This window comes from Tamandua tetradactyla, chromosome 15 (assembly GCF_023851605.1).
Source record: "Tamandua tetradactyla isolate mTamTet1 chromosome 15, mTamTet1.pri, whole genome shotgun sequence".
In the NCBI taxonomy this organism is placed as follows: Eukaryota; Metazoa; Chordata; class Mammalia; order Pilosa; family Myrmecophagidae; genus Tamandua; species Tamandua tetradactyla.
The window spans coordinates 30,416,588-30,443,956 of NC_135341.1; the positions used below are offsets into that span (position 1 = coordinate 30,416,588).

The 27,369-nt window shown below is 40.6% G+C and overlaps 1 protein-coding gene across 1 annotated transcript in view; it reads right to left on the reverse strand.

The window, feature by feature from the left end:
- CACNA2D3 (calcium voltage-gated channel auxiliary subunit alpha2delta 3) overlaps positions 1-27,369 on the reverse strand; it is a 987,429-nt gene that overhangs the window by 114,186 nt on the left and 845,874 nt on the right. Inside the window, exons 27-29 of the mRNA XM_077128978.1 lie at positions 12,332-12,393; positions 11,322-11,366; positions 2,501-2,563 (exon numbers count right to left, since the gene is read on the reverse strand). Of these exons, the coding sequence (XP_076985093.1) occupies positions 2,501-2,563; positions 11,322-11,366; positions 12,332-12,393 (170 nt within the window). The remainder of the gene's footprint in view (positions 1-2,500; positions 2,564-11,321; positions 11,367-12,331; positions 12,394-27,369) is intronic.

Consider the following 27,369-nt stretch of genomic DNA (forward strand, 5'->3'; position numbering starts at 1 on the left):
TCACTTTTTGAGAGATGCTCTCATTGCATCCATAGGCAGTTATTCTGTTGACAAAGAATAAGAATGCCCAGCTTCTTGCAGAGAAAGCATGGCCAAACGAAAGATTTCTAAATGCCTCCCCTTATATCTGGGCTGTCTTAGGGTCATTTGAGGGCTAGAAGTTCTTTCCCCACTGCCAAGTTGAAGCTTTTTTGAAGTCTCGTTCTTGGCACTGGCCCAGATTTGCAATCACCAAATGGTGGAACGAAGGACTAACATCCTTGTGCATTTCCTCCGGATTCCTGGAACCACCATCACCCACAGCACCTCATGGTGGAGGGTATATGCAGTGCAGCAGAACAGAGCTCCGGGGCAGCAGCCTTCCTCTGTCAACATGCTGGAAGGAGCCAGTATAATCCAGTTAGAGAGCCCCCATCTCTACTGTCAGTGCTCTGAGGGTTTATAGTTTAAGTGGGTGGGCAGGGAGGGCACTCCACCAATTGCATAAATTCCAAAGGCTTTGGAACTAAATCCTACTTCCATTACAACCAACCGAGTGCCCTCAACTACACACCTGGGAATTGGAGGGCAGAAAGGCATACTCTACCAAACTGTCAAGAAAGAGAGATCGATGAAGAAGAAAATGACATTTCTCTGATTGCATATTGAGCATTGCCTTTTCCCCTCCAGGGAAACTTGGAACTTTTTCCAAATTCTGTGGGTGTGTGCTGCTGCTAGGAGCAGGAAGGACATGTGTATTTCGTGTGTGTAAATATGCCAGTGTCAGTGGAACTGGTTGTCAGATGAAGAAGAATTATCCTAATTGGGGTGTAGGAAGTCAGACAACATTAAACAAGCCCAGGCCAAGCAGGCCGGAGGGCTGACTGGGTAATGTTGCAGGCTCATCGACAGGGAGAGAAAGCAGGGAACAGAGCCCACAAGCCGTGGCCATGGCTTTGTAAGACTCACCATTTCAATGGTTAGTTTTGTTGGCGAACCAGGTCTTACCACTGGAATACCTGCGCCATCTATTTCCTGCAACCCAGGAACAGGTTCCCATCTCAGCCCCGTGAAATTATGGCAGAAGGACAAAGCTCCTCTTCACAGTCAATTAATTTGGGCCCATGCTCTACTGATTCTTGAATGTCTCAATACTTCCCCCCGCCCCCAGCCCAGAGGATGTACCATCTTGCCAGAGAATGCTGCCCTATGAGCCATATTATCAAAGTTCTGTCTGCTTCCTGCTCCCCAGGAACTGGCCTTGTTCTATGGGCTCATTCATCTTTCCAATGTCCATTAACTGTCCAATCTCCAGTGATGTTCAATATCTGAGGGGACTGTATGGACAGTTTAAGTCTAGAGAGCACTTTTTCCTCACATCAGTGTAATTTTTCACATATCAAAGGTATGTTTAAAAATCACACAATATTCCCAGTGATAAGAAGGGAAATTAGCCAAAGCACCATTCCTTATGTTACCTGGAACCATTGTTTATAAATTAACAAATCATTAAGCTCTGATCCCAAAGAGCCACATTTACGGACAATTAATTAATTTATTAAGCATGAATGGAGTTATCACACTGTTGATGCTGTTTAAATGATTTCTAAGGGGTTTTGTTATAAATTATTAGGAGCCTTTAATATTAGAGTTAGTAGAAACCTTGTGTGGTCACCTACCCTCATTTTACAAAATCTGTCAGAAGGACCAACAAGATTCCAAAAGGCCCAAGATCCCCAAACTAGGTAAGGAAAAAGAACTAGCACTAGAAACCATCTGCCTTCCCATCTTTTAATATACTAATTCTTTTACATTTTTTCAATATATAACTGCAGACAAAGTTTTAATGCAAACAGTTTTAATGAAGAAACCTCTTTCTCCACTACAATTCCTTTGACTTCAACTCTCACTTTGCTTTTTGTCTTCAGCCCCATAGCTTGGTCTCCTTCCTTCTCATTTCCTTCCCTCACACTGCACACAGCCCAGTCAAATGAAGAACATTCCTCACCTATCCCTGGACCCTTGTCCCTTGGTACTGAGAGCCCAAGTTAATGCTTGAACTTAGATAACAATTAAAAAAAGCAAAAGCCAGAAACAATGATATAAACAATAATTACATAGGAATATATGTATTCTTTTTAATAAGGAGATAAAATATCAGACAGAGGAAACCTCCTTAAAGTTGTCCAAACTCTTTAAGGAACATCCACCCTTGAGGCAAAAAATTATTTATGTGGCACAGACAACTCTGAGGCAGAGTTCTATAAATTGAACATTTTATGAGTGAGAGAGCAGACCCTGGGCCCTGCCCACCGCCTCCACTGGGAGGTAAAATTCTTTGGAGCCTGCTGAGAAGTAGGCTGTGACATTCTTAGAGGGATGGAAATAAGTTTTATAATCTCCTGCTATTACCTCTTAAATATAGATCATTGCCTCAAAGTTTCAGCACCGTAATTTGTTTCCCCTGACCCAAGCAAATTCTGAGCTTGTTACTTTGAGTTGGTAGAAATTTCCCACTCACCTGTGTGTAGTCTTCAGATACCAGAATAAATCCATTATTGTCTATGAGGTAACAGTTCACAGTCTAGAAAATAAAAATCAGAGTTTCAACATTGGGTCCTGAGGCTGCTTTTACATGAAATGACGTATTTCCAATCTAGGAGAACCTATTTTTTTTGGAGGGGGGGTGTTTTCAGGGAATTAGAAATGCCTAGTGGCTTTAGGAGTGAAGGCCAGAGTTAAGCTAACCCTAGAGTTTGCTTTGCAAAACAAACAAAAATAAAACAATGGAGAGCCTTGAAAAACCCAGGCTGGGATAAAAAGAATATGTGTGTGTGTGTGTGTGTGTGTGTGTGTGTGTGTGTGTGTGTGTGTGTATAAATTACAGTTTGTCTCCTCTTTTTTTCTTTATATGACCTGAAAATGTTTCTCAGGAACAAAGTGTTCAGAGACCCCCAAGCGTGTATTCTAAGCAATTGAGGAGCAGGCTGTTTTTAAAGCAAAACACCAGTACAATGTCATTACTCTAATGTTGTATTAATGAAAACACCGTGTCAGCTCAGAGGACCATCAGGGGACCAGGTAATATTTTTTAATTTGTTCATAGACTGGGGCAGGGGGAGGGGGCAGACTTCTGTTAAAGGGGCCCCTCAGGCCTCCTAAAGGTTTTCAAACTGTGTTTTTAATTGGGAGCTGGTTTTGGGGGCAGGGCTGTTAGCTTTTGGTAGCTCAGACTTATAAATTGCAGAAAAGCAAGGTAAGCCCAAACCTCTGCTTCCCCCACACTACTTTAATCTCAAGTGAATGATTTGCTACAGGCTAAGTTTTAATTACAGTGCTGTGGAGTTTAAACTTAAGGTTTAATTCTGTCCTTGCTGTAACTCAGTTTCTATTTATTGCAGCTTTACATACCGACTGCAACATTTAATTTGTAACATATCTTTACCGTGAGCCGAATTTTGCCTAGCTCCAGGCCACCACAAGCTGGTGTTTTCTGGGACATTTACCTACCCACAGGATTGATTTTAGTCCGGCACAAAAGTATAGAAGTTAGCTTGTCAGAAAGGTCTGTCTTGCAGTACTTGGCAGTGGCAGAGAATTAGTGAGAATAAAAGCCCTGCTGTCACCTTTTATAAAAAGCTGGCTGCTTTGGTGAGCAATAGAGCTGCTCTGAGTTATCTAGAGGGGCCAGGTAATTGACATGGTAACCTGTTCTGATGCCTGCTGTTTAGATATGGCCCTGGGGGGATTCTGAATAAACAGCCTCCATCCTTAGGGACAGCACTATGTAAGCAATCTCGTGGAATTGTGTTGACCAATATGGTAGCCACTGGCTACATGTGGATTTAAATATAACTTTAAGTTAATTAAAATGAAATAAAATTTTAAAAATCAGATTTACAGTCACACTCACCACATTTCAAGTTCTCCAGAGTTACCATGTGGTTAGTGACTATGATATTGGGATTTTCCTTCACTGAAGGAAGTCCTTTTGGACAGTGATGTCTTAGATTACACCAATACTCTAATAAGTTCTAGTCTAGTTTGCACTGGGTCATATTAAACAAGCCCATATCCTTATGGATTTGAATAGCTTGATGCTCATTTTACAAATATAGACACTGAAACAAAGAGGGGTTAAATGCCCTTTAATCAACACATACACATTGAGTACTGGAGCAGCATCTGTATTCAGATATTAACTATCCTAATCTCTACAGCTGGATAGGGAATCACTAGTCATTTAAGAACACACTCCCCCACAAAAAATGCCCCAAATTACAAAATTAGTTCCCACCCAAACATCTCTCACGAATTCATACTCTTGCTACTAGATCTCCATCTTAGGTCACTATCTTTCTGTTCGTCTAGTATTATAAATATCAGAAAATACAATGCATGCACAAGGCAAATAAATTCAGTCGCAAATTTTGAGAAAGAGGTAGGATTTCACAAAGTCAAAGAAAGTGATGTTGGAGAACGCCTCCAATCACATAGGAAGTCACTGGCACATTAGTACCTCTTAAAGGTAGATAAAGAGGACAAATTGCATAGGGTAAGATATGAGGAGGCACTCCCAAAAAGAATGATTTCAAAAGCAAAGAACCAAAAGACACCCCTGGAAAAACTGATCAAACTCTTAGCTATATTTGACTCTTTTTGTGACCATTCTGAGAAAATAATATGAAACTTATGTCATATGATATCTTCCCCAAGGTTCTCCAGCTAAGCCAGGGGGATGTGAATTCAGTGCTTTGTAACTTCAAAGCCAATGCTCCTACTGCTGACCACCCCCTCTGCACTCCAAAAGATAATGGAAATAGTCAGGGGCTCAGAATCCTGCCTGCTCATGGAAGGCCTTCTCGTTCGAAGAAAACAGCCCCTTAACATCAGATAGCAAAGGACAGAATTCATGTGCCATGTTATCAGAGACAACCATGACAAGTGGCAGAAAAATCATCCAGATCAGCCAATGCGCCAAGTGCTTGAAGCTGAAAACAAATAAAAACAAATAAAGGAACTGATGCTTTTGGTCAGTTTGGTCAAGTGAAGTCAATCCCAATTATAGATACCTAGACCCCGAAGCACAGCAAGTCATATGCTAATATCTTAAAGCAAGAAACTAAGTTAGTTAGCTTAGGGGGATTTTCTATACATAATCACCAACTGCTAAGGAACAGTCTGCAAAAGAAAAAATCCATTATGGGCCAAGTCTAAAATTATACTCTATGATCTTGGTCAGATTAGTCTGCAGCCTACCAGATGGCGCTGGAAAGAGGAATAAAGGTGGACTGGCCAAGACTTATGGAGGACGATATGCTTCAGCTTCTACTTTCTCCAAAGGAGCCTCAAATTCTGCTGTAATAAGTGGGTACATTCTTTGGTGATGGGAATTTGTTTTTGCTTTGCTGGGTATGGATTGGCATTTATTTTTTGGACCATGATTACATTAAACATTTTTAAATTCACTTTTAAATTTGCATTTTTCTCCTTAAATTAGGATTCAATGACAGGGATTTGGCAGCAAAGAAGATCTCTTATTGTACTCATTCATGGGTAAGTTTGAATTTCAAGTTTATATTGATTATAAGATGACATGGTCACCTTATTAAGAAAGAAAGAAATACTGCCATTATTCCAGTTTTACAAATCACTGAGAAAATCACACATCAAGGGCAACAGTGTGTAGCATCATTAATATAGACCTGGGTCACTGAATCTGAAAGGTGCCATTAAGTTCTCATTATAGCCGATACTGTGATGTTATATACCTGTAAACACAGAAAGGTAAATTGGGCAGTCACTGATAAGAAAGCCCTTGAGATGGGATAATTGGGAGTAAGAAATCACAGTAGCAACCCTCCTGCTAACTGGAAGGCAGTATTAACACAGAAGCTAAGATACTAGCTTTAGAAACTAAGATTCTGACATTTGCTATCAGTATGACCTTGAGTAAAGTCTTTTAACACTCTGAGTTTCAGTTTTCTTATCTGAATGATGGAGATAGTGATGACAACTATTTCATGGGGTTGCTGAAAAGATTAAGTGGGATGATGCATATAATATGTTGAGCATAGTTCCTAGCACTTAGAGAGTCTCCTGGAATTACATGCTTACATGCATTCATCAAATGTTTTTTGGTCACCTACTATGTGCCATCTTTCTAAGTATTTTTTTTTTTTTGCATGGGCAGGCACCAGGAATTGAACCTGGGTCTGGGGCACAGCAGGCAAGAACTCTGCCTGCTGAGCCGCCATGGCCTTCCCTTCTAAGTATTTTTAAGCTACAACTTTTCAGAGTTTCTCAAAAAGGAAAGTTGTTATGGAGTTCATAGCAAGAAATTCTTTGGGCAGGTGGCTGCTGCTTATTTGGGGGGATGTCACTGGTTTGTTTCATTTGGCGCAGGCTGAGCAATTATTTGAAACAACTCAGAAACCCAGTATTGTATTGGGTACTTTCCTCACTAGTGATTACAGAGAGAGAGAGAGAGAGAGAGAGAGAGAGAGAGAGAGAGAGAGAGAGACAGAGACAGAGACAGAGACAGAGACAGAGACAGAGACAGAGACAGAGACAGAGACAGACAGACAGAAGACAGACAGACAGAAAGATTCTAAGTTCTTACATCTGTGGGTGGGTCCCTAGTATCTGTGTCTTCATTCAGGCATATAAAGGTGCCACTCTTTGTTTCCTTTTTCCCAGACCTCATACTCTTATCCTTGATATTTCAATAATGGTACAGATTAATCCTTACTTCATATCACCTCCTCTGTTGTTTCATCACAACACAGGTTAACTATCCCATCAAAATACTATCTTTGGGAAAATTTGGAAAATTTGTGCATGTGCCCTGTGTTCAATGACCTTCAAACTCACCCACTGGCTGGGTGGTTCCAGATGTGGTGGCATCTGGCTACTTGGACTCAGCCCTTTCTCTAGCCCTCTCATCTTCCAGATGCCAGAGAAAATGCATACAATTGGCCTTCAAAAGTCTAATTATGTTTATTATATCTATTCCCTTGGAAGAAGAGAGGGTGGCAGCTGAATTTGAATATGCGTTTTTCAACCTGCTCACCACCCTCAAACCTGGAAAACCCTGACCTCTTCCAAATGCCTCAGTAGGACAGACCCTTCACTTCTTCCACCCTTTTCCTAAAATACTGATGCTCTCACCAGGAGGTGGAAGCTGTTGGAGAGGTAAGTGGGAAAAGATTAAGAGAAGGGAGGAAACAACAGAAATAAGAGATGGGCATTGTTTTCCTTCTTCCCTTCTGTTCTGAATGCCGACTGTGTTTCCTCAGAGCATACGTGCACTTTCCCACCTCAGTGCCTTTGCACATGCTGTTCTCTGCCTGTAAAGCTCTTCTCATTCGTCATATTTTCTCTTCATTGTCACCTCCCTCTTTATCTGTAACTGACTAAAATGTTACCTTGTCAGAGAATCCACTTCTGACCACACATGTTGGTTTACTTCATAGTACTTATCATAGTTGATAATCACTTGCTTGTGTCCCCTGTAACCAGCATGCTACAGAAGGGCAGGGACCTTTTCTCACTCGGCTTCCAACTGAATCCTTCATGGTCAGACAACAGCCAGGCATATCAGAAGGGCCTGATAAACATTTCTTGAAGGAATGAAAGAGTGTCTGAACTGTTGTCTGTGAATGGAATGAAGCTCCTTAAAGCTCTTCAGTTAGGCACAGAGCCAGGCCGTCCAAATCCTGTAGCTCAGGGACTTGTACTACTTGTGCCTTCAAGATGGGAAGACATCTGGCCATTTGACTCTCCCCTCCAGCCTAGGACATTTCTGCCAAGGCCCAGGGCATCCACTGAAGGAGAAGACAAAGTGGCTAGAGTCGATTCAAGGCACAGTGTGTCGGGTAAGTCTGAGGGAGGTAGGCCAGGTCTTCAGTGCAAGAACAAGCCAGAAGTATGTGAACTTAATGAGTCCCCAGAGCTGATTTTAATGGTGACCTGGTCACTCAAGTGCAATTGGGGTGGTGGGGATGGGGTGGGGAGACGTGGTCCCATAAGTCTAATCAAAAGCTGTGAAAGGAGAATGACAAATGGAAAGAGTCTGCTGAAAGGATGGAAAGGTGCTTTGTTGAGAAAGCAGGGCTGGCTTTTCCATTGAAAAAAATTTCAATTGGTAGCTTGAAGCCAAAAGTAATAGTAAAATGATAGTTTCAAAGTGCAAACTGAGGACACTGGAACATCAAATCAAGTTCAGAAATCAGGGCAAATTAAAGGCTCAATTTAGAAAGTATGTGATCCTTTAAATAACAATCAAACGGTAGTTGTCCCAATGGTCACTGAAAAGAGATAATTAGCAGAAATGAGGAAGGAATCTCTCTCTATGCTTACCATGCCCATGAGAAATGGTCACCTGCCTAAGGTATATATACCTTTGTTGTCTGAGGTTTAGATCCAGGTGAACCACTCCTCTAAGAGAAGAAAAATTCTTCATATCTTTTGAGTTTATAGCTAACATTTATTGAGTGCTTACCATATACCAGCCATCACACCAGGTGCTTTTCAAATACTATCTCATTCATATCTCACCATTATTATTTAGATCCTCCTTTTACAGTTGAGGAAACTGAAGCAAAAACAGGTGCAGAAACGTCCCTAAGATCACATAGCTAATTACTGTCAGAGACACAATTTGAAGCTAGTCAATCCATTTCAGAGTCTGGGCCTGCAATTAGCATCCACTACTGTCTGTGAAATCAATCATTTGACAACAAACACATACTATATATTTTAAACTCTAACTAGGCATTCATTTCCACATTTTTTTTTTAATATGTGAGGATGCACTGAGACAGTGTGGGTTGTGGAAATATCACTGCCAATGTCTTTATTCATCAAATTGTTTAATTAACCAACCTTCTATTCATCCATCCATTCAACCAACCTGCAATCAACAAATCAATCAACCACCCAACCAACCAATAAGCCAGCTAACCAAGCAACTATGCAAACAACCATCCCTCCAACTAACCAACCAAGTCACATAATCAGCCAGTTAACCAAACAATAATCAAACAACCATGCAAACAAACAACCAGCCAATCATCCAAACAAGAAAACAACTCCATCCAGTCAACCATCCAATCAGCCAACCAAATAACCAGGCAAGCAACTAACTAGTCAAGAATCCCTCCCTCCTTCCCTACCTAACTCCCTCTTTCCCTCCAACTTACCATCCAAGCAACCAAGCAGTCAAATCATCCACCCATACTGCCAACACCCAATCAACTAAACAACTATCCAAATCACTACCTATCAGTATGACTACCCAATCATCCAAACAATTACACAGCCATCCAAACTGTCACCTAATCAACAATCAACCACACAGCCTCTGTTGGGCACCTTCGTTGTCTCAAGCTGGTTCTGAACCAGATAGACAGAGTCCCTGCTTGTACTTCCAATAGGGAGGCCCCTGAGGCTTCTAACACTGAAAACAATTGCTGATTTTGGTAGTGAGCAAAATATTCCATCCTGTGTCATTCTTCAAATAAATTTAGGACACATGAGTGAGACATTAGGGGGACAAGTATCTCCTTGCTCATATACAGAGACAGCTGCTTCTACTCTCCTAAGCACATATTTATTACACATAGAAAGTGCCTGCTGGCTGGACAGGCACATTTTAGTCTTTGGAATATGCCCAGTATTTCACTCATAATGTGCATTTTCCCATACTGTCCCCCTTTCACACATGTATGAAGGTTTCCCAGGTAAGGCTGTCAGCATTAGAATCTGCATCACCTAACTTAACAACCTAACAGTCACCCATAGCCAAGTTTGTTAAAAGGGACTTACATAGTACAGGATTACTGAAAGAAAAAATGAGCTTATTTCTCAAAAGCTACTGAGAGCAGAGCTTGGCATACAGATACTCAAGAATATTGTTATTTTGGAGATGGTATAATTGGTGGTCAAGAGTGCTACTTTTGGCATCAAACTGACCCCAATTTTAAAATCTGGCTGGGCCATTTAACAGCTGTGAAGACCTGGATGAGTTACTAATTCTCTCTGAGCCTCTATTCCCCTACTGTAAATTGGGATTGATAATAGTACCCCCTGTGCATGTGAAGGGCTTGGCACAGGACCGCCCAATAGATTAGCCAGTATTATCGTCACTGAGCTGTGTTGTTCTTCAGCTGAGCACTGCAATATGTCAATAAATATTTCAAATATAGAGGAGAGGCTAGAGGGGCATCTAACCACCCTATGAAAAATATCCCTGAACTCACTGAATGGGTGTGATTCCTAAAATGTCACTGGGTGTCCTTTACAAAGGGGAAAATATTTTTTATGTGATGATGAGAAAAAGTTGGGCTTCTGCTGAAAAACTGGCTGCCTTTTACTATTTGGGTCCTGTGACTCACATAATGAATGATTATGATTCTCTTTAAACCAGTTGCCAGGACCCTCAGGTCCCGGGCATTGTGTGTTCTAACCTCCTCCTGGTTCTAACCCATGCATTCTGTGTTGAAATTATAATGGGTTAAGATTTCTTAAGTCCTTCTTGAACCTTGATGGAATAGGAATATATGCTTATTTATAAGGTCTAGGGCATGTGTTGACTAATGTTAAGCAGAGGCAGAAATGAAGTGTCAAGGCCACCACGCGTCTGCTTGTTCCACAAGATGGGAAAGAGGGAGGATGGGATTGAACTTTTTAACCTGGTAAACAGACTTATTGCAATAGTACATTCTTTTCCATTAAGCAAGTGTGGAAAATCAAATTCCTTCTCCCCAAAATATGAGGGAGACAGAGAGGGAAAGAAAAAGGAGCAGAGGGAAAGGAGGGGAGGGAGGGAAAGAGAGTTAGTTCTAGGAGGGAAATACTACACTAGAATGAAAGGTTCTGAGTTTTCAACTCCTAGATTTCCAGCTCTCCCATTACATGAAAATAACCAATTTAATCTCTCAATTTTTCTTATCTGCAAAATGGGTCAATAATCCCTACTTATTTCACTGGGTAGTTAGGAGGATGGAAAGAGGAAACATAGAGGGGAAACACTTTCAGAATTGTAATGTGAACTTCAAATGAAAATAATTTGTATTACTTTTTAATAAAATGTCGGATTTCCAAAAGTGCTGTCCATTAGCATTTGAAGTACGTTTCTCCAGCTCTCACAAACTATCCGACTGGAGGTGGGGAAAGAGGGAAAAAAATAAAATAAATGTCCTTGATTTTTTTGGAGATGGGCCCAGAGTGATCTGTCAGATATGGCTTGTTTATAGTTACAGTGCCATTCCTCCTCTGAGAAAGGACCATCTGTCACTTCCCCTCGGATGGGGTGGAAACAAGGCTGGGGGCCATTTTACCTCATCATCACAGCTGATGGAGCACTTGCCATCCAGAGAGGCACACTGTGTGGGAAGAAGCAAGAGGACACGTGTTATTAGGACATTCCAGCATCTGCTATGGCTGTAGCTTGGGTCATTATAGCTACTCGAGGATATGACGGTCATTGCCTCTTACATAATTCCAAGATTCACCCAAAGAGACTGCTGGAAAATGAATCTTGCTCAACTTCTCGAAAATCAATACCAACTCCAGGTAGTGATATAAAACAAACATAAAGCAATAGGTTTTGGGCATGGATCTTTTTCGTCTATTTTAATTAATGTTATCATTCAACATTGGTGTTATCTTTCTAAGATCTCAAATCTTTTGGTAAAGAAAAATCATTACATAATTATTTAATTTTACTATAATTAAATTTTAGTTTATTGTTTCCTCAAGTATCTTAATTTAAGAAAGGATATACCCTTCCACTGTTTAGAATTGGGCATACGGAGGCAATTTATCCATTTCAGATGTCAGATATCTGCCAAATCATTTAACAAATACCACCAAAATTACTTAGTGCAGAGAAAATAGAAAAGAGAAAGAATGCTTCCCAGATTCTTTAAGGCAGAAGAACCTTCCAGCCAAAGAAGGTAGGTACATGCTTAAAATAACCCAATTATGCAAAGGTCTTCACAATTGCAATAAAGAGATTCACAAATAAATAAGCAGGCATCATAATGAGATTAGAAGAAAATCACTACGAAAATCTCATAAACGCATTGTTTCTCCTCTGGAAGGACACTATCTTGATTTCACAATTAGATTGGTTTCCTAAGAGTAGATTCCCTGCCTGCCCAGCACTGGTGTTTAACTTGCTGACAGCCCTTTATTTTGCAGTGAAATGAAAGGTAATCTGAGAAGCTGGCAATTCATTTTACAAACATTCACTGGAAATCTGGCACTTTAGGCTCAAGGTACCCAAATGTGAACACCTGTATAAGTACAGTGCTGCTAATACATCAATATGCTGATTATAACTTACCTGTCTGCTGGCCGTCCAGAACTTCCTTTGGAAAAATTCAAGCTTCATCTGAATGCCTACAGCTGGGACAAGTGATAAATAAACAAGGCATTAGAGATCCCTTTACACAATTATTTAAGATTATCATTGAAAATTGTTCATCCTGGCAAGAAGCTGATGTAAAGACATCAGATAATAACACATAAAAATAAATTCACAGTGAAGCATTCTATTAAGACATTATATCTTTCAGGTAAGGAATTCTCAAGGCTGTTGTACTCAGAGAATTCTTGATATAGAGCAAGCTGAGAACAGTGCAGATGGCTCTTTGGAAACATGTTACTTTATATTTCTAAAATTCATACACCTATGATCACTCCCACGGCCAACATAAGCTCAAACAGGAATGAAAAATAAATGATATTCAGAGCATTGTTTCTTCACAGTTCCTACTTCAACTATTCCAGTATGAACGTAAATGTGTGAAACAAGTCCTATGCACGTGTGTTTGAGAAATAAAGCCTGAAAAGTAACCATCCCAAGGCTGGTATTAGGAGTCAAACACTTTGCTGTGGCGTGACTGAGTTTAGCTGCCCTGCAAGGATCCACATCTCAATGTTCTTCTCTCCCCAGGAACTCTGGTGAAATCATATTCGTTGGCTGTGAAAAACCTGTGAATGCAGTGCTGCATGCCAGTGCTAAGTGAGAGGAGTGGGCAGAGAATGGGGAGGGCTGAGAGAGTGAGTCGGAGTTTGGGGAAGTGGAATTTGGTAGGTGGATCCTCAGAACTATGACATGAACAGCTCAAAGCAGTTCCCTCCATGAAGCCAAGACAAAGTTAGTCAGAATCCTATTTCAGAAGGTCAGGGTAAAAACCTCACTAGATGGTGAGAAAACTTTAGAAGAGCTGAAAAGAGAGAGTGAGACTATGTGTAGAAAACACTGGTCCCCTGTTGTATCCCAGTGAGCCCAGTGAAGTTTTTGCAAACTTCAGTCCTTTGTACACAACCTCCCCAATTTTACCATATCAACATACCATTGGTATTATTCATCTTTCCACGTCACTTTTTTTTATTTTACTTAAATTCAGACAGTCACCTAAACCTAATAACACCACCAAAAGAAGTATGCAATCATCAAACAAAAAAAAAATTTTGTTCTTTTTCAAAAATTTATTGCAGTAAAATACATGTAACATAAAATCCACCATTTTAACTATGTTAAACTATATGATTCTGTGGCAGTCATTATATTCACAAGGCTGTACAACCATCATCATTATCTAATTCCAGAGTATTTTCATCACCCCAAAAAGAAACCCCATGCATATTAAGCAGTCACTCCTTATTCCTCCCTTCCCCCAGACCCTGGCAATCACCAGTTTGCTTTCTGACTCTATGGATTTGCCTGTTCAGGACATTTTATATAAATGGAATCATACAATATGTGACTTTTTGTGTCTGGCTTAATTCACTTAGCATAATGTCTTCTAAGATGTACCCATGTCGTAGCAGTACTTCATTCCTTTTTATGGTTGAATAATAATATTCCATTGAATTACCCATTCATCAGCTGATGGATGTGGTGATTTAAATCCATAAGTACCCCAGAAAAACGTGTTCTTATATCTAATCCATTCCTGTAAGTGTGAACCCATTATAAATAGGACCCTTTGATGCAGTTACTTCAGTTAGGAAGGTGTGGCCAACCTCAATCAGGAAGGATCTTCATCTTATTGCTGGAATCAATCCTTTATACGTGGAATAAAATTTAGACAGAGAAAGTCACAGAAGTAAGAAGTAGAAACAAATGAAACCCGGAAGAGCAGTAAGAGGCCAGGAGAGGCAGCCATGTGACAAGCTAAGGACCAAGAATCACAAACAGCCAGCTCCAGAATGCCAATAGTTTTCGGGCAGAAAGCACTGCCTTGATGATACACTGATACGGACTTTCTTTTAGCCTTCAAACCACAATCAAAGAGATTCCCATTGTTAAACACGATCCATTTCATAGTAGCTGCTTAAGGCTGGGGAACTAACACGATAGACATTCGGGTAAGGACCTTTTGGCTATTGTGAATAGTGTTGCCATGAACACACATGGAGAAGTATTGGTATGAAGGCCTGTTTTCAAATTATTTTGGTTACTTAGCTAGGAGTGGAATTGCTGGGTCATGCAGTTGGTCATGTCCTCTTAAAATCTTGTGTTCCACATGGTTGGGGCCCCCCACTTGGATAACCACAGCTGTGCTGGCTTCAGGAAATTCATGTAGGTCTTGGGCTATTATCTTTATAACTATCAAGAGCATTTCTACTTCCTCAAAAGATTGTTGAAGCACGCTCTGAGGGCAAAGGTTATTTAGAGCGTGTACATTTGGACAGACTTACCCTCTGTCTTTGGACTTAGAATTTCAGACTCTGGGATATGACCAGAGCTAACCAGGGTTGCAATATGCAGCAAGGGAATAGTCTCTGAACTGTGCCCTTCAGTGCTCTGGATCCATCTAATTCTAAGTGTCCTCCTTGCTCTGGACCATAAACTTCCCAAGGGCAGGGGCCCCATCTTATTCCTCACTGTGCTGAATACAAAGGTGTTGCATAACTGTGCCCCCACTCCCCGCCTTTTTTTTAAATCTTTCAAATGATATTATAGCAAGCAGTTACAAAAATGGAGAAGTTACATCCAATTCATTTTTCAACAATCAAAAATATGGTGTGGCTCTCAATCTTGACTACATTAAATCACCCAAGGAACTTTAGGAAAAAAATACTTTTGCCTGGGTACCCTCCCCAACCCCACCGAGACCAATTAAATCAGAATCACTGGGAGTGGGACCTAGATATAGGCATTTTTTCTAAGTGTCCATGCAATTCTAAAGGGCAGCCAAGGCTGAGGACCACTGCTCTATAGTCTTTAGTAAATTGGCAGTCAAAGGAGCTACTATGATGTGAGCCACTTTGTCAAGCTGCAACATGCAGGTCCTTCTGGCCCTATAGAAAATTTCAGAAAATACTCAAAGGAAGTTGATCTTAAGGCCTGAAAGCTGTGAGGGCTGTTTATTGCCTTTTCAAATAAATCTTATCTTCCAAAATGCCTGACATAGCATTTCCCTGTTGGGAATGAGCCAGCCAAGGAACCTGTAATGCCAGGATGCTTGCCGGATTTTGTTCAGACCATTGCAGGCCAAGGGGGCTTCTGTCAAGTGGGGTCGGCAGAAAACTGACTTTAGAGCAAAAGGCCACAAACTGTTGTGACATCTAAGAACTGGTACTTAAGAGGAACCAAGATGGTGGAAATACATCTCTCTCTATGTATTTCGCTTCTAACAATGCAGCCACACCTCTCTCTTTCCTCCCTAACCAGCCCTCTCCAGAGAGTCAGAGAGTAACTCTGAGGCCACCCCTCAGGCCAAGGTCCACAGCTGTGGCAGGCTGTGAGGCCCTACAGGATAAAAGCAGAAGTTTCCCTGAAAGAATCACCCCATGGTGACCTTCCCATGGTGTTTCTGGTTTGGACAGTCCAGAGCTTCCCCTGGTCTATCCATCATCCACTGAGTTCCTCGATCAGAAAGGTCTTCCCCTCTGCTACCCGTGCCCTTTCTAAGAGCCCCTTCCACCCTCTGACAGAACGACCTGTGTTCACCTTCTTAATGAAGCAAGCTACTCCCTCCTGGGTGTTTATCCATTGCACATACTTGGAGACTGCTATCATCTGCCCCTTTCGATCGTGTACCCCAGCTTCTCGCAGCGCTTTAATCTTTCCTCATGAGTCAGCCTCTCCATCCCATTAATCATGCAGGCGGCTTCTCTCTGATCTCCCTCCAGCAGGCTGCATCCTCTCCCTGGTCCTGGTGTCCCAAACTAGACTCTGCTTCCCTTGCTCCTCCCTTAGTCCCCTGTCTGGGACATGAGGTTGTTGCAAAAGGGCTCCCAGACTGCCTGGCTGCAAATGATGTGCTCTGTTTTGACCTGGCTGTGTTTTTGCTGGCTACTTCCTGACCTCCTTCCTTCTAGTATCTCTGGCCCCTGGTTTCCCAAAGCACATCTGGATTTGCAATAATTTTATGTACAAATTAAAACACTTTTTTTTAATGATTAAAAGATGCACAAACAATCCCATTGGTGGATCAACTTCATGACCATTTGTTCAATGTCCCTTTCTGGGCCAAGGTCTAAGCTGAGTACGAAGGGAAGTATAGAAATGGAGGTCCAACTCATAGGAGATGTAAGAATTGAAAGACATCAATTCTAATGGAGGAAACAGCATTGGCAAAGAGATAGTGTCTTTCTAAAGACCATTTTGTGTTCTGAGGTTTAAGAAGAATGGGAGAAGAGGACCTGGTTGTGCAAGGTGGGGTCAAATGGTAAAAGGTCTCGAATATCAGGATGAGGCATCTGAAGAATATCCTATAGACCAGGAGTTAGCAAACTATGGCCTGTGGACCAAATCCAGCCTCTTTTGGTAAATTAAGTTTTAATGGGACACAGCTGCACTCCTTTGTTTACATATTGTCTAAGTTGCTTTTGCACTATGATGGCAAAAGAGAGTATATGTCTCACAAAGCCTAACATATTTACCATCTGGTCCTTTATAGGAAAAGTTTCCTGACCTCTACTAAGGGTGATAAGTAGCCACTGAAGATTTTTAAGTAGAGAAGAGGCATAATCAAATCTATGCTTTAGAAAGTCCATGCTGAGAGCTTTACAGAGGAAGCAATAAGAAAAGGGCCTCTTGCTCAGTGCAAAATGATGAGAACGAGATAAGCTCAGCAACCTAAGCCAGTATATGAGTCTGGGTGATTCCCTTTTAAGCTTGAAAATGCAAAAACAAACAAACAAAAAATAAAAAAGCAAGAACAAAAATAAAACCTCAAACAAAAATGTTTAAGAGCATCTTATGGCCAGCTCTATTCAGAAAAACAAATATAAATTATTTCCACAAATGGAAATTTACCTTCCTTTTGCTAATTTTCCCTGTTTTATTTCAAATATATATACATATATTTCATTTTTCATCCATTATCAGAGAAAACATTATTACTTAGTAAGTTCCATTCTCTTCCCCCACCCTCCTCATCTCCCAAATGGAACCTGAGATATTTGTCATGCTCGTCTATTTTGCTCTTTCAACAACATTTCAAACCATAACAATATATTCTGATTCAAGTCAGTTGTGCTAATTTAATAAGGAAATCAAGGACAGAAAATGCTTTAGTGAAACCCAAGTCCCAAAGAGAGTATACAGAAAATAAAAACACCATTCCTGGGGTTTGAAATGTTTTAGACAGTCCTCGAAAATCATCCACATATTTCTCCTGGAGTTTGAAGTGCTCCTCACTTCCATTCAGTTAGGAATGCTCTAGGGCTTCCTGTTAGGAAGCTCCACACCAAAGACAAGCATAGAGTCCCTTTTGCATATTTCCAGCCCACTGTGTCCTGCCATTTAGGCAAGTCCTTGTAAATGACAATCCAGTAATGAACAGAGTTCTAAAGGATTAAAACAGTACTTAGTTCCCAGGAATGGAACACACCCAGAGAAAATTGCTATTCCTTGGGATCCTTCCCAACATGCTGGCATTGGCTGAGTCTCCAAGAACAGTGACCCCAAGAAAATGGGACGGGCTTGGGAAACCAGCAAAACAGCAGATCACTTAATTGTGATGAGAATGGCCATCCCAAACTACCCAAGAACACTTTCACATGAAATATTCAGGCACCTCAAGCACTGACAACTCTTTCAATGTGAATAATTTACGTGACTATTGATGTAAGTGACCTTGGTACAGATTTTCAGCTTAGCAGTACAGATCACAGACGTTCAGTGAAGCATCTTCCTTCCACCTTCTCCCATCCAGACTTTCCTTTCCCCAGCTTTCTAACTTCCTTCCTACCTACTTTCCCCTTCCTTCTTCCCTCCCTCCCTTTTTTCCATGTTTATCTGAAATTCATTATGTGCCAGGTGATGGGTGTCCTGGGATGACGAGAGACAATGCAGGAGCCTAGTGTAGAGGGCTGAAGGGGACAGTTAAGTCGCTGAAGAGAGGCTCAGAGCTGACAGAGATGAGCACAGGGCAGCACCCATCCAAAGCATACCAACCATTCAGTTTGTAGAATGTCAATGATTAGTGCACTGGAATCTGGAGAAAAGCAGCAGACCACCAATGCTCTGACCTTGTCCTCTCCAAATAGGTGACTGCTAGCCACTTGTGACTATTTCAATTAAAACGAATACTTTAGTTCTTCAGTTGCACAACCATGTTTCAAGTATTTGATCGTGACATGGGACTAGTGATTATTGTACTAGACAGCACAGACCTAGAATGTTTTCATTATGGCAGAGAGTTCTACTGGACAGTGCTGCTGATCCTTGTCCATGGGAGGGTTAGAAAAGACCAGCTAGAGAGCTGCACAGAGAGGACCTGGACGCAGGCTCTGTATTCCATAAGGATGGAAGTTAGAGCTCTCTACAGACCTGTCCAGACTACCCACTCCACAGAGGTAGAATAAATAAGGATGACTTGGGTACAGAGGGTTTAGATCAGATAGGGCTGCCAAGAAAAGAGGACCTAGATTTGTATTGGGAAGTTGGTAATTAGTTTGAGAAAAATCCAAAGAAATCAATGCAATATGCTCAATGTGGCTACCACCCCCAAGATTTATTTATTTTGCTTTATAAAATTTAAGAATACAAATTACATTTCCAGTGCTATTATATTCAAATGCATTCAAGATGAAATCATGCAGGCATCTCATATCACGTTAATAGACATGCATTCAAGTGTAATATGAGATTCACCAAATAACAATGTTACATGTAAAATTAGAAATAAAATAACATTTTCATATTGTATTCATTTAGAAATAATTTTCTGTGGGCTTGGCAACATACGCTAAGAACACAAATCTGGTTTGTAAAATAGTACATACTATGGCTTACACACGAACACCCCTATGGCCACTTTGCTCAATCTCCCAGCCATGCACATGTATAGCCACATCTACACAGATATATCATCCAAAGGAGAGAAAAATAATATTGTCACCATTAAAGGACAACAATGAATTCTAACCAGGAACATTTTTACCAAGAGAACTGGCTGTAAACCCCGTTTCTAAGACTACTGCTATGTGCCCTTGGGCACCTCCCTGGACTTCTCTGCCCCTGCAAAGAGAATCATGCTGGGCCTGGCTTCCAAACAGAATTTACTGCAGGACCGGAATAAATGATACTAAATAAACCATTGTGCATGAAAATGCTCTAAAAGATTGCTAGTGTTATCTAGACATTCAACTTATTATTTGTTCACAGATCTTGTATTCATTCATCTTATATTTCATGACCAAGTAAAATTTTCATGCCAACATGTTGAGACTGAGCACAAAAATTCATCCATGATAAATCCAAACTATTCACCATTAGGAATATTCTTCAGGGTGTAGATAGGCAGGTAAACACTTAACAAAACCATGACACCAAAGAAGGGTGGAAAAAGACCATGTCAGCACAGGCAAAATGAAGCAGAAAAAAGAAGGCAATAATTCTCATTCTGCTGAGTAAGCATTTAGAATGGATTTTCCATTTCCTTCAGGATTAATGGAAGATGTCCTCCACCACTCAAATTCTTTCTGAGATTGTGGTCATCAGGTCAAGGCCAGAAAGGGCAGGGTACAGAGTATAAGAGTATCACCATCTCCAGCACTAGTACCATCATACCATATGCTCATTAGCCAGGCTAGCTGGCCACAAAGCTTCTCAACTGCCTGGCTAATACTGGCAGCAAGGGGACAACTGTCATTTCATCCTGAGCACACAGGCTAAGAGCTCAGCCACCCAGAGGCCCTCTGCTCTGGCTTGGGCCACACACTGAAGACTTTTCTTTTAATAGATTCCAATTTGTGGGCAGAGATATGGTAGCAAACAGTTTCTTTATTTGAAAAAAAATAACACTATAATAAGTAAATGATAAATAAAATACCTGCTAAGGATTTTCCACATATTTCATTTTCTTAGTAGTGGGCCAAGTTTCCTTAAACCTCAAATTCTACAAATAAATGCTTGCCATACATTCTGTTCTCACAAGGCTGGTTTAACATCCTCTACCCCAGCCTCAGCCCCCTTTGACAGAGTTCCTGAGTTTTCATTTCATCGTGCACAATGACGAATATCACTAACAGTGATAGTAACAAGGCCTGGCACATTTGGAACCCAACTTGCCTTAATTACCGGTCAGTTGTAATAGCTGTTAGCCAAACCCCATCTGTTTAAATGTTTTCTTCTGTTTGTTTTCAAAACAATTAATTGCGAGTAGAACTAACAATGAATCTGAATGCCACTTCTTTGGAATATTTCACGATTCACCCGTGGTTTGGAGTAAGGCCACTGCTCTGGAGCAATGAAGAAAAGAACTCTAACCTTCTTTACATCAAATACGAGTCCATTCCTGCTAATGTCCAGGATAAATGACTTACCGCACGAATAACAATTTAAAACTGTAATGTGAATTATGACATAACTCATCTGTTACATGTTTCATGTGAAGATTTTAATGAATTGCATGATGGAATGCTGGACAAAAAAAAAGACAGCTGAAATCCTGGGACTAATTTGGGCAAAACTGAGAACAGAGTTTCCTCTGAGGATGAGGAGGAAGAAAAGGCAGCTGCATTCACATCCCCCCTGGGTGTCAGGCTGGCAAATCCAAAGGCTTTCTTAAAAGATTATAGGGGAGGGAGAACCATCAACAACAACCTTTTGAAAATATTTAGATCAAAGCAGTATTTGGTTATTTTAATCTTGGTAAAGCCTGAACATTAATCTCTAAAGTATGGTATTATTTCAGAAATTAGGGAAAAAAAACATTCTCACAGCAGCAGACACACCTCATATTTCAGCCTATGCCGGGTGAAGAAATACAATGATAAAAGGGGAGGAGGTATTTTAAATATAACCCTCTAACTGATTGCATATTTTGTGTCTGAAGTACTCTCTGTGACATGGGAGAGAAGGGGTAATCTTTTTTATATACACTTTCATATAACAAAGGGCTGCATGATCTATGCCTGTGGTGAGAGACAGGGAGGGAAAACAAGGCTCATGTTATCACTCGATTGACAACAGGAAAGCAGAAGAGTCTCTTTGAAGACTCCTAGCTGTGGAGGCCTATTTAATCTGGAATAGTCCCTGCCTACTCCGTGACTGGCTTCTGGGAACACGTGTAGGAAGGCATAATCCTTTTGCCCACACATTTCTTTCATAATCATTTTGCTTTTGTCCTGTCAGAGCTTCTTTTGAACAGTCGCCTTTGATATAAGTGTAATAAAATGACAATTATGAACATTTCCCCATTTGAGTTCTAATTACTTGACTGGATCAATGTTGAAAAGAATTAGCAGTGCCTTGGAATGGAACAATAATTTCCTTTTCACCCTGAAGTAATCTGGAAGCATTTTTCCAGACTTCCATCTGAAGAAACCTATATTCCCTCAGCTTTCCAAGGCCACTGGAACTGGCATCAAATAGTTTTTAGGCAGATCATTTTATGCTCGCAAAACTCGTCAAGTAATATTATTTCAATAAAGTTTTCAAGCCAATACATTCTTATAGTCAATTTCCAATCCTTCAACCTTTCAGAATAAAACATATAAGCCTCAGGTTTCATTGTGTTATAATCAAGGTTGCACAAATCAATGTCTATCAAGAAAATTATAAGTTTTCAAATTATAGCTCCCTAGTTAATAATTTCTTATTAGGCCACCACCTAATAATAGTTAGCAAAGAGATTATTAAAAAAAGTTGGAGGTCAAATTTCCAAACATTTCAAAACCCATAATATAACTACAACATATATTTGCCAAACACCCCTGAGTTGAATGTTTATAACTGTATTTAATGCAAAGCAGCACTAAAATACCCTTATGGTATAGCTGAACAGAGCTGGAAGGATACTTTCAGATAGTCTGATTCTCAGGCTCATATTTTGGGGCCAAAGAAAGAAAGGGATTTCTAAGCTCACCTAGTTCACTGGAGAGGAGCCCAGGCCCATTCAGAGCTCCAAGCTGAAATTCTCTCCAAGGTTGGGTGGGAACTGTGGTGAACCAGAGGACACCCTATGCCTGGTGTAAAGGAAGGAGCCCAGCTCAACCCAGCTCTGTTGGCAGATTGTGGAAGCATCGTCTTAATCTTGCACGATATTCTGATGCTTCCAAAGTAGCTAAAAATCTAGATTTCAATATATAGGTAATTCATTTTTATAAATTTACAGCACTTCGTTAGGGTTGCTAGAATTTAAAGTGTTTTTCATTTGCTAAATCTGGCAACCATATGTTGAGAATAACATAGAACTTCTCCAGGTTGCCAGCGGTGACCTCTGTAGCATGCTTTGCCCTGTGAGCACGGAGAAGGCCTGTGTCCTGTAGCTTAACTACTGGGATGAAGATCTAAGGCTGCCTACATCAACATGACTTTCATAATTTACTATTTGTTCCAGAAAATTCTTGACCAGAAAGATGAAGTTGTAAATAAGTAAAAATATTTAATGGATTGCTTGAGAAAGTCAATTTATCTGAATGAAAGATTGATCAAATAGCCCTCTTTTCAGGACAACAGATGGCTCGACTACGGAAGAAGCTTTCTTATGAAACAACTATTGATTTACCAAGACTCCAGAGGTAGCCCAATCCCCATCAGATCCCCCCAACAAAAGATCCACCTTAAACCACTGAAGCCCAGATCCCAAACCCTCAAAATATCGCCCTTACCTTTCTTCTCTGAGACACTGCTAAGCCTCTGTCAAGGTGGTGCTGTCCCTTGCTGCAGGAGGGAATAAACCTGACTTTGCTTGACCCACAGTATATTCTGATGGTCTTTCTGTCAGCAGTTGAAACTTGCTACATTTTTCTTCATAGAATTTATCAATATTTGACAGGGTTATATATTATTTACTTTATTGCACCTCATCCTCAACTGACTAGAGGTAAGTTCCTTGAGGGCAGAAGTGTTTTGTTTTGTTTTTCAGAAGTGCTTTTGTTTATTGCTGTTTCCCCTGTACCTAGAAAGGTATCCAACACAGGCAGGCAACGTAAATAAATGTGGACTGAATGACTGGATGGTTGGGTGCCAATTATTCTCACAGTTCTTTCTACCTTTGCTAAACAGGTGACTTGGAAAGTATATGCACAGATTCATACTTTGGAAATATTCACAGGGGCAGGTGGTGGGCTGCATGGCTTGTCAAGGAGGATTGGTTAGAAGCTGAGATAGTTCATCCATCCAAGTGAGAGATGATGGACTTGTACTAAGCAAGGGGTGTGAGGATGAAGAGATGTGAGCTTGTTTCCAGCCCTTAATGACTGGGCCCCTGATTTTTTCTATAGGTATGTCAGTTTCAGCTCATCTACATCTTGCCAGATACAGAGACTGCCCACCTCTCTCCAACTTCAAGGCTTGGTCACTTTAACTTAGTTTATTTCAACATATTTCACTTATGCTTCCAAATAAATTATTTCATGAAATGTGTTCCCATTTACCAGATATATCTCCAAACTGTGTAAGACATAGACCATGATGAAAATTGGTTTATAAATTAGGACATGGGAATTATATCACATAGTAATAGTAGTAGTAATTAATACAATTTATTAAGCCCCTCCTATGTCTCCAGCTACCCTGCTACAAGCTTAGATACTTTATTGCCACTCTTCACAACACCCTGCAGAGTGGGTAATTCTACCAGTAACACTTTACATATGAGAAGATTGAGAATCAAAGAAGTAAGTTTTGGGCCTAAAGTCTCTGTATTAGGAAGTGATCTTCATCCTTGTTATCTCATAGTGGAAAGTCAAAGAGGTTTCCACACCTGTAAGTTCCAGCACTCTTTCAGTGTTTTGTCTGTTGAGTAAAATGAAGACTGGAGGTATTAGGATAAGTCATATGACTTTATCTTGACAATCCAAAATATTCGTATCAGTTATTTGAATATTTAGATTGGTTCTATCGTTTTCAGATAATGATTTGCTTAGGTGACTGGGCCATTACCTTAGAGTTACTCTGGGGGCACATCATCTAAACTGTAGGTAGAGTTAGGGAAGTCTTCATTAAAGAGATGGGACTTAGAGGATAAGTAGGAATTCATAACAACCTAGTGACTAGGAGAAGAGGGAGGTAGGGAAGGGATTTTAGGCCAGCTGCAAAATCCTCAACTGGGAATGAGTTTGGAGAGTCTGAGGAACTCAAGGACCACTTCGGTGCCTGATGCAAGCCAAGAAGCTGCATTTCCCAAGTCTTGATAAGACAACCACCAGGACATAAGAAAGGGGTTCAAATACAAAGTGATATCATTTAGGGGGGAGGGGCAGCTCACCACAAGAACTGCCTTCTTGGTAGACCAACAAGACTATCACATTCCAATCTTTATCCAGTGTCTCCATTTCATTTAACATTTCTTACTGGAGACAGCCAATGGAAGATCATGTACTTCTGAATGTGCACATGTAGTAGGCAGCCTTGGAAGGCAAACCCAGCATGCTAGAAGGCCTAGGTCCCTCTGGTCATCAGATACCCAATCGAAAGTCAAACACTTGGGTGGCAACTGTGCATGGCTATAGCAGATCTGGTCCAAGACAGATCCTCTCAGAACAGCTGCACACAAGATGATTATGAGTGGGAGGGAGAATGGGGATGGGGACACATTAACAAGATGAGCAAACAGAACTTTGTAGTAATCAAGAAGTTATTTTTTTCCCTACTGTCTTAGAACCTTGGGACCTCAGGATATTTGAGAATCAGCCTTGGAATGAAGAGCATACACCAGTTTTCTCCTATAATTTAATCAGGCAGATGTTGAGAATGGAAAAGCCATCTTCTAAAATGCAGGGAAACATCTATCAATCTTATAATAGGAGGTGGTTTCCTAGACCTTACACCCAAAGCATGAGCATTGAAGAAAGAAATAAATGGGAATGCCTCAAAATTAAACACTTGTGTGCATCAAAGATCTTCATCAAGAAAGTAAAAAGACAGCCTACACAATGGGAGACAATATTTGGAAATACTATATCAGATAAAAGTCTAGTATCCAGAACATATAAAGAGATTGTTCAACTCAACAACAAAAAGACAGACAACCCAATTACAAAATGGGCAAAAGGCATGAACAGACACTTCTCAGAAGAGGAAATACAAATGGCCAAAAGGCACATGAAAAGATGCTCAACTTCCCTGGCTATTAGGGAAATACAAATCAAAACCAAAATGAGATACATCTTACACCCACCAGAATGGCCATTATCAATAAAACAGAAAAACCACAAGTGCTGAAGAGGATGTAGCGAAAGAGGTACACTTATCCACTGTTGGTGGGAATGTCAAATGGTACAACCACTGTGGAAGGCAGTGTGGCAGTTCCTCAGGAAGCTAAGTATAGAATTGCCATATGATCCGGCAATACCATTGCTAGGTATCTACTCAGAGGACATGAAGGCAAGAACACAAACAGACATCTGCACACCAATGTTTACAGCAGCATTATTTACAGTTGTCAAGAGATGGAAACAGCCAAAATGTCCATCAGCTGAGGAGGGGCTAAGCAAGCTGTGGTATATACATATGATGGAATATTATGCAGCTGTAAGACAGAATAAAATCATGGAGTATGTAACAACATGGATGAACCTTAAGGACATTATGCTGAGTTAAATTAGCCTGAAACAAAAGGACAAATACTGTACAGTCTCACTGATATGAACTGACATTAGCAAATGAACTTGGAGAATTTCAGTTGGTAACAGAGACTATTAGGAGATAGAAATAGGGAAGATATTGGGTAATTGGAACTGAACGGATACAGATTGTGCAACAGGACTGATGGTAAAAATTCAGAAATGGATAGCACAATACTACCTAACTGTAATACAATAATGTTAGAACACTGAATGAAGCTGAATGTGAGAATGATAGAGGGAGGAGGCCTGGGGGCACAAATAAAATTAGAAGGAAAGACAGACAATAAAGGCTGAGGTGGTATAATCTAGGAATGACTAGAGTATATAATGACAGTGACTAAATGTGCAAATTTAAAAATGTTTCTGCATGAGGAAGAACAAAGGAATGTCAGTAATGCAGAGTGTTGAAAATAGATGGTAATTAATATTTAGAACTTTAACATATGTGTGAGACAAGCAAAAAATGTTTATTTGGTACAAAATCTATATTTTGACTAGTGCATATCCTAATATAACTTATGTGGACAGCTTAATTGAACACCATAGTACTTGGATTCTTGAGTAGGGCATGAGATTTTGCAGGATTGTCCAGAGTGATGCCCAGATAAATCCCAGAGTGATTTGAACAGTGAATAAGGAAGTATTTGCAGAGTCCCCTAGGGGGAATGGTAAGAAAGGGGGAAAATTCAACTTCCCCAAGTGGAGAATTCTTGATATTCTCACAGGTAGTGGGGACAGCCAAAGCAATAGGCCAAGCCTCCAATCTTGGAGTTTGTTCATATGAAGCTTAATTCTGAAAATGACAGGCTAAGCCTACTTAATTAGGCCTAAGAGTCACCCCCGAGAGAACCTCTTCTGTTATTCAGACATGGTCTCTCTCTCTTGGACGAAACAGCAAGCAAACTCACTGCCTTCCCCCTCTCTATGTGGGACATGACTCCCAGGGGTGGGGACCTTCCTGACAATGTAAGGCAGAAATCCTAGAATGAGCTGGAACTCAGCATCAATGGATTGAGAAAATCTTCTCCACCAAAAGGGAGAAGAGCGAAATGAGACAAAATAAAGTGTCAATGGCTGAGAGATTCCAACAGAGTTGTAAGGTTATCCTGGAGGTTATTCTTAGGCATTAAATAGATATCACCTGTTTAGTTAAGGTGTAATGGAGAGGCTGGAGGGAAGTGCCTGAAAATGTGGAGCTGTGCTCTGGTGGCCATGTTTCTTGAAGATAATTGTATGATGATATGGCTGTCGCAGTGTGACTGTGTGGTTGTGAGAGCCTTGTGTCTGATGCTCCTTTTGTCTACCTTATCAATGGACAAGTAAAACACATGGATTAAAAAT